Consider the following 14083-nt stretch of genomic DNA (forward strand, 5'->3'; position numbering starts at 1 on the left):
CAAGTTCCTTGACCTTGCAAGAAGTCATGGACTTAGGGTGGCTGGTCATGGTTTCAGAACCCACAGGCTCATCGTTGGAATTGGTATTCCAATGCTGGTGGTGTGGCAAAGGAGATTAACCATGTGCTCGTTGATGGTCGCTGGAGAATGAGTCAGAACTGCAGGGTCTACCAGAGTGCTCAGTTCCTCAATACTGACCACAGGCTTGTTGTAGCAACTCTGAAGTAGCATCTCAAATACGTGAGAATGGTACCATCCCAGCCTTGGCTGGATGCTGGCAACCTCAAGGATGAGAGGGTAGCAGAGGAGTTTGCGAAGAGGCTGATTGGGGATTTGGGTGTTTCAGAGGATCGTGTAGAGTTGCAGAGTGCCTTCAAGACGAGAATACTTGATGATGCCGGTGGATATTTTGGAACCCACCATCAGGTAAAGAAGCACTTTGCTTCCCAAGGGATACTGGATACCATTGACCAGAGTAACAGGGCCAGGCTTAATGGTGGACCTCAGCTGTTCACAGAGTTGAGGCATAAACCTGTACATGTGCTGAGGGTGGAACGAGGAGACATTTGTGCGAGGAATCTGTGAAGGGGTAGAGTATCACCTGTGGTTAAGTGATTCTCATCCTCTGCAGAGGAATTTGTGCAATGTGTCCTTCCAAGCACATCCTTCGATGGACTGCAGTTTGAGCAGAGGGTGGTGAGCTCTTAACAGAGGAGTCTGAAGTGAAGGCCCGCTGGGCCGGTTACTTTGAGCAGCTGTACCAGGCTGACCCATGAGTTGTTAAGTTGGATGTCAGGGTTGTTGCTATTCTTATTGCTGACCCTCCAATTAAATGTGAACCACCTTCATTTGTGGAAATACAGGCTGTGGTGAAGCAGTTGAAAGGGGGCAAAGCTCCTGGGATCTGTGGCATTCATGCCAAACTTCTCAAGACTCGTGGAAATGCTGTACTGGTGTCATTGCATGCAGTTCTGTGCTCCGTTTGGAGTTCAACCATCATCCCAACTGACTGGAAGAGGGGCCATGTTGTCCCTCCCTGGAAAAGGAAGGGGTGATCACCAGGACTGCAACAACTACTGAGAGGTGACACTCTCTCAGTGTCTGGCAAGGTCTTTGCTCAGATAATTTTTGATGGGGTCTGCCACTATCTACTGGAGTACCAGCTTCCAGACTTTGCCTCAAAGAGGTCAACGATTGACCGCATACTTGCTCTTCAGGTCCTCACCAAACGCAGGTGATCACTTCAACAGGGGATGCTTGCAGTCTATGGTGATCTTGGCAAAGTGTTTGATTCGGTGAATAGGGATGCCCTCTGGAAGAATATCAGTCTTGTGGGGTGCCACCAAAACTGATCAATCTAATATCTGAACTATAATCTGGTACCGAGATTGCTGTGAAGTGTGGTGGTTCTATCTCTGACTTATTTGCAGTTGTTACTGGAGTTCATCAGGGGTGTGTACTGGCCCCACACTTTTCAGAACTTGTATGGACTGGATTCTGGGGAGGATGTCGGAGAAATCAAGCTGCAGTGCATTGTTTGGGAATGACAAGATCTCTGACTTTGATTTCGCAGATGATGCAGTCATCTTTGTGGAAACGTTGGATATCCTTATGGGGACCCTCCAGGTGGCTGAATAAGGAGTCTGAGCCACTGGGATTATGGGTTTCCTGGGTCAAAACTAGATCCAGGCTTTCAATGACATATTGGATGCTGCTATGTTGAGCATTTTGAGGTCACAGACAGATTCACTTACCTTGGCAGTGATATTCATGTCACCGCATCTCGTGAGCAAAAAGTCGATGGACGTCTGAGTCGGGCCTGGGGAGTCATGGATTCAGTGGTCATGGGGTGTGGCACCATCGGTACCAATGCAGGAGAAAGAAAGTCCGAGTCTTTAAATCCTTGGTGCTTCCAGTCTTGCTCTACGGATGTGAGACTTGGAGTCTGAACAAGGATCTGAGATGGAGACTTAACTCCTTTGGTCTGGACATCGTAATAACCTATCATAATAACAGGTCTTTTTGGAGAAAGCTTGGCTATTTATGTTCAGACTTTCTGTCCAAAGAGCATTTGCTGAGAGAGACTCAGATGAGATTTGTTACCTGTATAGTCTGTGAGCATCAACTGAGGCTCTATGGACATGTTGCTCATTTTCATGTCGCTGACCCTGCTTACCAGATTCTCTCAGCAAGGGAGCCTCATGAGTGGAGGAGGCAAATAGGCTGACTACGTGCCTCCTGGTTGCAGCAGGTTGATCAGCATCTGAAGTATATGGGGATGGGCCAGGCATCTGCCTCAGGGATGGCCAGACAGAGGCCCCTGGAGTACCAGCAGAAAGTGGATCCAGCGACATGCTGCTCAGTCGCATGCTCTCTCCCATTCCTGACATTTCTCATAATTCTCCTTTCTTCCAACATCAGGAAGTATCTTGAATGTCTGACTCTCTGTTGCACTGGCATTAAAAAAATAATAGTACTCTCCACTGTGCACACTGGGCTGGTGACACACCGTCCAAAACATGCCCCTGCTATCCACATTCAATGCAAACTCTTCAAGCCTAGCCCACCATCACAAACTTGTGGCAGGCATCACCATCGTATCAAACAACCTTTGCCTTGAAGAGCAGACAAATCTGACCATCGACATGAGATCTACACAGTGCATAATCAGCTGACTTTATTGCTTGTCGCTAATGTCACATAGCCATCAGAGATAAAGAATCCAGCTCAACTCTGGATTACCACCAACCTCGTTGGCAGAGGTGTCACTAGCTTCCAAAAATATTCGGGGCCAAAGCTCCTCTAACCTCAGACCCCCTTTCCCCAATAAAGAAATGTAGCATGGCGGCACGTGCATAAAAATAGGCTAATCATTATAAAATGGCCTATCGTAATCAACGGGTTAAAATAGATTTGGGCGCAGCATAAAACATTCAGGGCACGTGTCCCATGGTCCAGAGGCCGGCATCCCTGCTTGTGGGTCCCGTTTAATCGGCCATCTCGTGTCCCCCTCCATCTGGTTATTTTTATTTCTCATTATCTGACTTATGGCCTGATAATTAATAATTATCGGAAAGTAACACGTATCCAAATTCAACACAGTCAGTTACCATGACAGCCATGATTATACCTTTGTGTGCTTGCTGCCTCACGCTACACTTAACAGTTGTCTTAAATGTATATATTGCTGAATTTTGATCTCCACAAAATATGGTGCGGTTCTCACCTGGACAGATGAATCTTTGCCGACATACTTGCCGACCTGCATAAGACCACGGACATAAATTGGGAGCACTTTCTCTAGTTCTTTCTCCTGCAATTCACGGTTGTCCACAAAGAGGGTGACTCTTCGCTCACTGACAAGCAAACGGATCTGGTGCCATTCCCCATCATAGAGTTTCTTGAGGAAGGTAAGGGAGGGAGGCAGGGTCATTGATGAATTGTAAAATCAAGCGTTGCTTCATTGTCATCATTCTGCATTTGCAGTCACAGGTTACTGACTGCAAGTTTAAACATTTATTGGAGTGTTACTATACCGCTAATAGAACGTGTCCTGTAGATAAGGGCAGGAATTTAGAACTTTGCTCTGGTACCAGCACATCGAATGAAAGACCAAGAAGGAATCCGAAGACGAAAAGAGCAAAGATGGAGTCATCAGGAGGAACCTGGATAGGATTCAGGTTTTAGCCGCAACTCCACAACCCTCAAACCCATCCAGGCTCAGCCAAGTGAGCCTTACAGAAAAATTTCTGCAAGAATTCACTTCTCCTGAGACAGTTAGATAATGAAAGAGAGGAATGGAAGGTAAAAGAGATGAAGGAGAAGAAAAAGCATGAATTAGAATGAATAAAAAGAATTGTGAAAAAAAATTTTTTAGAAAGAAACGTGAAAGGAATAAAGATGTCAGTAACATTCTGGACAGATAGATTTCAGCAGTTACTCGCCAGGCTCAAAGGCAGCAACAGGCACAAGCTACCAGAGGTCCATCAGCGAGGAAGCACAGTCCACACAGCATTAGGATATGGTACAAACTAAATAAAATGGAAGACCAAGAAGGAAGCCGAAGAAGTAAAAAGCAAAGAATGGAGTCATCAGGAGGAACCTGGATGGGATTTGGGTTTCAGCCGCAACTCCACAACCCTCTAAAACCCAACCAGGTGCAGCCAGGTGAGCCTTACATAACAGCTTACCATTTTACAAAGGGCATCCGTGAGGTTTTTACCATCCACAATGGAATACTATCAGATTGGAAAGTTAGCTTAATATCCCCTCAAAAGAATAGCTTAATGGTTGATGCCATTCCCTGCCTGTGAAGCAGCAGGACAGTGGTTTTATAGTCAGCCCCAGAATTCAACCCAGCCGACACAAGTGAAAGGTGGCCGGCTACCTCTGAGTATCCCATCAGCTCTGTTGCGACATGTGATAAGAAAGGAGTAGGAAAAAAAGTCAGACGTATCATCCCTGTCTAAGGTTTATCCCCGTCTCATTTGTCATTTGCACCATTCAGATAACGAAGTCAAAGCCGTCACTCTTGTTGCGAACACTTTGCCTTTGTTATTCCCACAAAATTTTCAAAAATAGATTTTCTACAAGTGGCCCATTACTTGACCTAATGCAGGGGAAATTCAAGGGTTTATTGATGAGCAAACAAAAATAATCCTTTAAAACAAGGCCAAAGTATACCTGTACTGAGTGTCCTGAAAATGTTACTGTCTGAGTCTCCTGTAGCGCACTGGTTGTGGAGAAGGACAGCGAACGTTGTGGGCCGTTCATGGTCACTGCGACCTGGATGCTGCCATCCTTAGCTAGCACTCGCCACAGATCCCATTGATCCCGCCGTGCCAGTGGGTCAGACTGCAGTGTTGCCACGAAAAGGTAGGAAGGGGGAAGACCTTCTGGAAGGATTTCCCTGCAGAACAATAATTGAACAAAAGAAAATACTCGAGCAAACTTTCTTGCTTCAACAGAAGAAAATACTCCAATAAATGAGTTTGCCTTCAAGAATGTTCTATGTGGCTTAATTTAGTCTGAAAAAAATTGTCAGGGTGAATGAGGTGCATAAAAAGAAACTTTATATTGAACAGAAGTCTCCAAACAGGTACATCGTGAGCGAATGGTAGCTCGCAGGCTGCTAATGAGCATCTCGCATTAAAACGTGGAAGGGGGGGGGGGGGAATCTGCATTCACATGGTCAAAAAAAATTTGACAATCCTAATGGACAGTAACACAACAATAAAGTTAATATAGTTGTAACACTTAACAAAACAATCTTGAGTCGAAGTTTCCATATGTATAGCGGGTCTGTTCGAGCAGAACTTACTAAACCAAACAACAACAACAACAACAACCACTGACAGAGAGAAAAAGGTGTGGTTGCTGAAGCCAGCGACCTGTGTTATGGGAAGAGTCTTTATTTCATTGACACAATATTTCGTTGATTTCTTTCACTCTGACCAGAATTTTAAGTTTTCATGGAGTCAAGACATGACGACACCACTCAATTATCAAAACATTGCGTGGCTGCTCAATTTGGCATTTTGAACAGAAATGACAGAAACATTGAACGCCCTGAACTGTGGATTGCAAAGGAAAGAGAAGACATTTGCCAACATGATTAGCGCAGTGAAAGCTTTCAAGTCGAAACTTGAAACTTCAAGTTTCAAGTCGAAGTCGAAACTTTCTTTCAAACTTTCAAGTCAAAACTTCTGATACAATAAGTCCAGAAAAAGAAAATGCAACATTTCCCTTCTGTGCTCCAAATGCCCGCAGAAAACGAGGTTGCTGTCAGAATCGTGGACATTGACAAGTACAGTGATGTCCTCTGACCAGGCTTGGACAAGAGTTCCATGACAGATTTAGCGATTTTGAAGAGATGGAGCCCTGTGTGATGTTCACCTCAAACCCCTTCATGGAGGTTGATGTTCATGACATTTCAGACCAAATCAATGTGCCGTTTGACCTTGATTGTATCCCTTTGGAAATGGAGATTATCAACCTTCAGAATGAGATTCAGTTGAAATCAAGGCAATCTGCCACAAATTTCTGGAGTCTCATGGATACTGAAAAGTACAATAACATTCGCAAGTATCAATGAAAGTGACTTCCCTCTTTGGCTCGACCTATCTTGGTGAATCTGCCTTTTCTGACATGAACTGAACAAAATCTAAATTTTGAACCCGTCTGACAGACAAGCATCATGACAGTTTCCTTCTCAGGAGACACACCAGGTGACCCAGTGCTGGTGGACATCACGCAGTTTCAAGTTTCACACTAAAGTAAAGGTAAAGATAAATTTTCCTTCACTTTAAGTATGTATTTTCATAAGTGAATTGTAATAACTAAATTTGTACCATTATCAATTCATATATTTTCAATTTATATTTCAGGAGCTCTTGAAATACTTCATTGATCAATGGTAGCATGCATTGAAAAGAAGATTGGCGACCCCTGATATAGAAGCTCAAGGGTACATTACTTAGCCATTGCCATATTAAATATGCAAGTTTTGTAAAGTCAACTTTATCACGGTTCAAAATCGTTGACTGTTAAGTGTGTAAGCATAATGCTCTAATGTGTTTGTTTCACAAAATGTGAAATGAATGTGTTATGAGGTTATATGTGATCAACAGAAAATGTTCCAATTATCTTTCATTTTCTCAGATGTTTTCTCCAGGAAGGAAGCATTCACTTCCATCATGGCCAAGCAAAACTTGAAAGACAAGAATGCAAGTCCTCGTCGAGGACACAGCCCCCAACCACACCTTAAAAATAGAACCGCATGTCCTGGATCTTCACCTGGAGGTGAAACTCACCTGGATCAGGAGCAACAGTCACTCAAACCTCCCCCCGCCCCACATCCCCGCAGACCCACTTGGACCCTGATTTTTTTTTTTTTAATGCAGTGAACAAACTTTGGTGCATCATGGGTGATGAAGGTTGTGGTCAAGTTTCATCGGAATTGTGTGTGTGTAGTTTCGGAGAAGAGAAAAAAATACCTATTTTGGGAGGTAAACCCCCCCCCCCCTCCCCGTATATTCCCTTCATGAGCGCAGATTTTGATGTGGTCAATACTTCTTTGTTCGGCATCAGATTTGAAGTTTGTGGCCAAGTTTCATCAAAATCATGTTGTTGGTTCAAGCGATAATGATTGAAGTGTTTACAGACTCACTTACTGACTGACTGACTGCATAAGCTCACCGGCCTAAAGTCCAGGTGAGCTAAAAATGGGACATGCAGATTTTATGTTTAAATAAATCATTCAACAAATAAACAAGCAGTCATAGACTGGTACTTACGAAATCGTCAACTTGACCTCTGACCTTGTCTAATAAAAGCTGTCTCTAGAGAAGGTAGTGACGCAAACCAGAAGGTTCTACGATGATTCTGTACCAAACCATCAAAAATCGAATGTTTGACCTCACTGTGACCTTGACCTTTGACCGATTTTGACCAAAATCTAAACAGCGCTAGCCATCACCCTCCTGAGGCCTCGGTCACATTTGCCACGGCGGCCGTGGGGTCTCCAAAATCTACGGCCACTAGCAATTATACAGCGGCCGCAGTATTTACACGGTCACACAATGTAGCAGTCACATATGTTTTTATTTTTTGGGGAGCCGCACGGCGTATTTATAAATTGTGGAGACCAAAACCGTAGGGTTGCCATACGGTCTTTAATTTGATGTCACACGGTGACCTTAGGGCATTCCTGCGGAGGCCATAGAATTTTCAAGGCAGACGCAAGGTACCCGCAAGGCGACCACAGGGGGGGCCCTAAGGCCAACGTGTGCCAGACGGACAGTAACGAATGGGTTAATTTTATTTTTTTTTTTAACCAGTTTGTTTTTTCGGCTTGTCGAATTGCTACGGCGAACGTAGAAATGAAAAAGTTATAACTCTGCGTTATAATTCCACGGCGACCTTACGGCCTGTAAAATATAGCCATATGGCGTAGGGCCACCCTGAGGCCACCTCAGAAACTCTGCGGCCGCCGCACGTTTCTGTCAATTCAGAGGGCGTACGGCCACCGTATCCTCGCCGTAGAGCAAATGTGACTTAGGCCTTAGGTCTTAGAAATTGCGGAGACCGAAAACGTGGGGTTGCCGTACGGTCTTTGATTTGATGTAGCAAGGCGACCGCAGGGGGCCCTAAGGCGAATGTGCGGCCAGACAGACAGTAACGAATGGGTTAATTTTTTTTTTTTTTTACCAGTTTTTTTATTTTTCGGCTTGTCGAATTGCTACGACGAACGTAAAAATGAAAAAAAGTTATAACTCCGCATTATAATTCCACGGCGACCTTACGGCCTGTAAAATATAGCCAAATGGCATAGGGCCACCCTGAGGCCACCGCAGAAACTCTGCGGCCACCGCACGTTTGTCAATTCAGAGGGCGTACGGCCGCCGTATCCTCGCCATAGAGCAAATGTGACTTAGGCCTGAATCACGTGGTGCAATTTGACATTGGTAGCTTCTTCCGTTCTTGAGATAACTTTTTTTTGGATGTTTGACCTCACTGTGACCTTGACCTTTGACCGATTTTGACCAAAATCTAATCAGCACGAGCCATCACCCTCCTGAATCACGTGGCGTAATTTGACATTGGTAGCTTCTTCCGTTCTCGAGTTATCGTGCCTACAAACAAACACACAAACGGAGGACGGAAGTCATCAATATACTTACAAAATCTAAAGATTTCGTAAGTAATAAACAAGCAAATAAATCAATGAAAAATCACCCATAGAGCGATACATGGCAAAACAGAACAAAGTAGAACAGCACTCAGTAAAGCGTATACCTTCGCCAGCCTGAACAGTTTACGTTTTGTGTCCCACTTATGGGCTGGATCTGAACAAAAATCTAATCTGCTTGTTAACGTCACCGAACCTGATCCAATATGAAAATCCACTTCCAATTTCAAGTCAATCGGATAGAAACTGACAATTTTAGAAATCCAGCCCATGTTGACTTTTTTTGCCAATTTTGACCTTTTGGCCGATATTGGCCACAAAAATATAATTGATGCTTGAATTCAGTAAGCTGATATGCAAATGGTCTTCAAATTTCAAGTCAATCGAATGAAAATTGACAATTTTAGAAACAATTTTAGAAATTTGGCTAATGTTAACCTTTTGGCCTATGTTGACGTTTTGACCAATATTGACCTCAAAAATAATAGGTGGTTGAATTCAGTGACCTGATATACAAATGCTCAAATTTCAAGTTAATCAGATTAAAATGGAGGATTTTAGGAATTTGGCCTATGTTGACCTCAAAAATAAAAGGTGGTTCAATTCAGTGACCTGATGTGTAAATCCTCTTCAAATTTCAAGTCAATTGGATGAAAATTGACAATGTTATAAATTTGGCCGATGTTGACCTTTTGACCTATGGAGAGCTTTTGGCCTATGTTGACCTCAAAAATAATAGTTGGTTGAATTCAGTGACCTCATCTGCAAATGCTCATTAAATTTCAGATGGTTGGTAAAGTATGTCGGTCGTGGAGATCATAAAGTGAATAAGAAATAAACTAGAAGGTCACTCGGTGGAGCGCACACCTCCACCACGTTATGTCTGATCCATGAGAACATATCTGGCTCAATACATTTTTGAGATATCATGCTATATATCGTTTTTGTCCCCATCTCTCAATATGGTGAAGAATCACTTTAAAATTAAATAATTCTCGTATCCAAATCCGGATTCGGATCTTCACCAAAACCTAATCAGTTCGTCGTTGTCACATACCCAATATGTCCACCAAGTTTCATTCGAATTCGTCAACAACTTTTTGAGATATCGTGCTATATATCGTTTTTGAGCCCTATCTCTCAATGGTGAAGAATCACTTAAAAAATTATAGTAGCCAGATCCGGACTCGGATCCTCACAAAAATCGAATCAGTTCGTCCTTGTCACACATCTGAACCTGTCCACCAAATTTCATCCGGATCCGTCCACAACATTTTGAGATATCCTGTACACAAACAGAAAAACAGACAGAAAGGGGTGAAAACATAACCTCCTTCACCTTCGGTGGCGGAGGTAACGATTCAAGGTAGTATGCCAGTCTTAGAGATGGTAAAGTGTATCGAAATAAATAAATAATCTAAAGTTGTGTGTTGGTGGTACAGATGGTAAAGTATACATCAATAGATACTAATGAGTGGAGCTTCATCGTAGACGATACTAATGATTTTGAACCCTATGACATCAAACTGAGCTATATACAGTGGGGAGAACAAGTATTTGATACACTGCCGATTTTGCAGGTTTTCCCCAATTACAAAGCATGTAGAAGTCTGTAATTTTTTATCATAGGTTCACTTCAACTGTGAAAGACGGAATCTAAAACAAAAATCCTGAAAATAACATTGTATGATTTTTAAATAATTAATTTGCATTTTATTGCATGAAATAAGTATTTGATACATCAGAAAAACATAACTTAATATTTGGTATAGAAACCTTTGTTTGCAATTACAGAGATCAGACGTTTCCTATAGTTCTTAACAAGGTTTTCACAGACTGCAGCAGGGATTTTGGCCCACTCCTCCATACAGATCTTCTCCAGATCCTTCACGTTTCGGGGCTGTCGCTGGACAACACAGACTTTCAGCTCCCTCCAAAGATTTTCTATTGGGTCAGGTCTGGAGACTGGCGAGGCAACTCCAGGACCTTGAGATGCTTCTTACGGAGCCACTCCTTAGTTGTCCTGGCTGTGTGTTTCAGGTCGTTGTCATGCTGGAAGACCCAGCCACGCCCCATCTTCAATGCTCTTGTTGAGGGAAGGAGGTTGTTGGCAAAGATCTCGCGATATATGGCCCCATCCATCCTCCCCTCAATACGGTGCAGCCGTCCTGTCCCCTTTGCAGAAAAGCATCCCCAAAGAATGATGTTTCCACTTCCATGCTTCACGGTTGGGATGGTGTTCTTGGGGTTGTACTCATCCTTCTTCTTCCTCCAAACACGGCAAGTGGAGTTTAAACCAAAAAGCTCAATTTTGGTCTCATCAGACCACATGACCTTCTCCCATTCCTCCTCTGGATCATCTAGATGGTCATTGGCAAACTTCAGATGGGCCTGGACATGCGCTGGCTTGAGCAGAGGGACCTTGCGTGCACTTCAGGATTTTAATCCATGATGGCGTAGTGTGTTACTTATGGTTTTCTTTGATACTGTGGTCCCAGCTCTCTTCAGGTCATTGACCAGGTCCTGCCATGTAGTTCTGGGCTGATCCCTCACCCTTCTCATGATGATTGAGGCTCCACGAGGTGAGATCTTGCATGGAGCCCCAGACCGAGGGAGATTGACTGTTATCTTGAACTTCTTCCATTTTCTAATAATTGCACCAACAGTTGTTGCCTTCTCACCAAGCTGCTTGCCTATTGTCCTGTAGCCCATCCCAGCCTTGTGCAAGTCCACAATTTTGTCCCTGATGTCCTTAAACAGCTCTCTGGTCTTGCCCATTGTGGAGAGGTTGGATTCTGATTGATTGAGTGTGGACAGCTGTCTTTTATGCAGATAACGAGTTCAAACAGGTGCAGTTAATACAGGTAATGAGTGGAGAATGGGAGGGCTTCTTAAATTCAAAACTCACAGGCCTGTGAGAGCCGGAATTCTTTCTGGTTGGTTGGTGATCAAATACTTATTTCATGCAATAAAATGCAAATTAATTATTTTAAAATCATACAATGTGATTTTCAGGATTTTTGTTTTAGATTCCGTCTTTCACAGTTGAAGTGTACCTATGATAAAAATTACAGACCTCTACGTGCTTTGTAAGTGGGAAAACCTGCAAAATCGGCAGTGTATCAAATACTTGTTCTCCCCACTGTATGTGACAGGTGCATTAGCCCAAAGGGGAGAGCAGAAGTTCATCAAACTACGGCTGAAGGCCTTGTACGCAGACAATGAAAGTTCAGATGTGCCAAGGAAAGACTTTTTACTTTGTATTGAGAGTGGAGATACCAAAGTGTATATGAACAAATAAATAATTCAAAGTTGTGGTTTGGAGTGCAGATGGTAAAGTGAATATAAATGTTGTAAATAATTTCAAGTGTTTGTGCGTTTCTTTGTTACTCTTTCACGGCCGAACTGTAGCACCTGGAGGCCCCAAATTTGGGGTGTAGGTACTTCAGAATCTGGGCAAGGTTTTAAGCTGCAGCAAGTGCATTGGCCTTGATGCCCATTTTGAGGCCAGCAGAGGCCGCTATAAAGTGGATATTAGGAAGTGGGGTCAGGCAGTGCTGCCGCCGGCCCACAAGCAAAAGCTAACCACCATGAGGCCAATAACTCCACAGCTTTCAATGTCCAATATGTCCTGAAACCCCCCGCTGAGAAAAGCTCACCACCATGAGGGCAATAACTCGATACGTTTTCAATGCACAACATGTGCCGGAACCCCTACGTAGTTTTTCCTGTGTAGCACCCCACCTAGTAGATATACACCTCGAGGTGGTGTTGGTTGTGCAATGGTAAAAGGTATATACATAAATGATAATAATTCAAGGTGGTATGTTGGTTGGTGATGGTGGTGTGTAAAACAAATAAATAATTCAGGATTGTGTGATTTTAGTGTCGGTTAAAATGTATATAAATAATAAATTATTTGAAAAGTGCTTTGGAAGCAGAGATTGTAAAGGGTATATACATACATATTGGTTCCCAAAAGCACATACAATAATATATATCTCTCTCCCTCTCTCTCACTCCCTCCTGTAATTTTTAAAAATTAAATTGCCAGAATTCCGAAACACAATTGTGTACCATAACTTTTGGCTCCAATCCCAAAATCATTTAATGTGCCTCTTGCCCAGATATTATTGCATGTATGTGCTCAATATGAAAGAAATGCATTCCGTCAATGGATGGACTGATGGACAGATGGACAGCACCCAAAATATAAGCCTTCAGGTGGGCTAACGCCAGGTCGGGGGGTGAAGAGCGACGACGATGTTGGCAGTAGTGCGACAAAACAAATACAGAAATTTATGGAAACTCCGGATGTATTTTTAAACATTGTGTTTATTTCTAAGCATCCATGACAGCGGGGGATGAGGAGTGGGTGTTGAAGATGAGATGGAGTGGAAGGAACAGAAAGGGGGGGAAAACACTTGAAGCATTTATTTTACTCCGACTATTATAAAAAGTACCAGTAAAATGTACAAGTGTCATTCTGTGCATTGACTGGCTTCAATTAAATGCTCACTACTGTATTTTTATTGCTGTAAGTATCCACATTTCAGAATCGTTTTAATAAAAAGGAGTGCTCTAAAATAAAAGGCAAGGAGTTTCGCACATCTGGCAAGAAGCGAATGGAAGACAAGCTCATCGGCTAGTTTCCATCGTGTCATGCTTACAGTGAGCGAGTCTGACCACAGTGAGGGATGCCATCCACCTCATCTTACTATTATTATTATATGAGGGGTGTTCACAATGTTATACGAATGAGATACTCACAGTAATCCAAGAAATTCAACTTTTTGTTTTAATTATGTGTATTATATAACATTGTTGCATTCGTGGGATGGTGGGGAGGGGGGGGGATCAGGGTTAGAGACATGCTTTAGCACCATTGCATTCGCGGGAAGAATATATAATTTTCTGTGTTAAGATTAATGTTTAGGGAGACGTCATTTGATGTACGGCCTATGTGGGGGGTAGGGTTGGGACTTGGTCTAATATTAATGGTTAATCAACTCAAACCATTACATGGACCCTCTCTTGCCCGCTCTCATAATGAAATAAGTTACATCGACCCAAGTGGCAGCAAGTATCATCTAGAGCCCTAGACTATCTCATCATTCATAAAAGGTGCAGAAATAGTGTGCAAGATACTAAAACCATAATATGGAATAGGCAAAGCCTAGAAGCGAACGTAGAATTCTTCTTACATTCGCTTCTTAAATATATCAAATAAAAGTCTTTTTGCTATGAAAAAATAAATATTACCTCAACATTACCTTCACAACAACAACTACACTGCCGAGAACAGGATCACATCTGAAAAAAAAATCCTCAACATTACCTTCACAATGACAACTACACCGCCAAGAACAGGATCTCATCTAAAAAAATAAACAC

At 42.8% G+C, this 14083-nt stretch overlaps 1 protein-coding gene across 1 annotated transcript in view; it reads right to left on the minus strand.

The window, feature by feature from the left end:
• Window positions 1-342: 342 nt before the first annotated feature.
• The window catches only part of LOC147025965 (collagen alpha-1(XXI) chain-like), a 71080-nt gene continuing 57339 nt past the window's right edge, over window positions 343-14083 (minus strand). The window contains exons 6-8 of the mRNA XM_085883563.1: window positions 4684-4909; window positions 3227-3400; window positions 343-456 (exon numbers count right to left, since the gene is read on the minus strand). Coding sequence (XP_085739689.1) covers window positions 343-456; window positions 3227-3400; window positions 4684-4909 — 514 coding nt within the window. The remainder of the gene's footprint in view (window positions 457-3226; window positions 3401-4683; window positions 4910-14083) is intronic.

This window comes from Eptatretus burgeri, chromosome 5 (assembly GCF_056783735.1).
Source record: "Eptatretus burgeri isolate ZD-2024b chromosome 5, Ebu_testis_v1, whole genome shotgun sequence".
NCBI classification, from domain to species: Eukaryota; Metazoa; Chordata; class Myxini; order Myxiniformes; family Myxinidae; genus Eptatretus; species Eptatretus burgeri.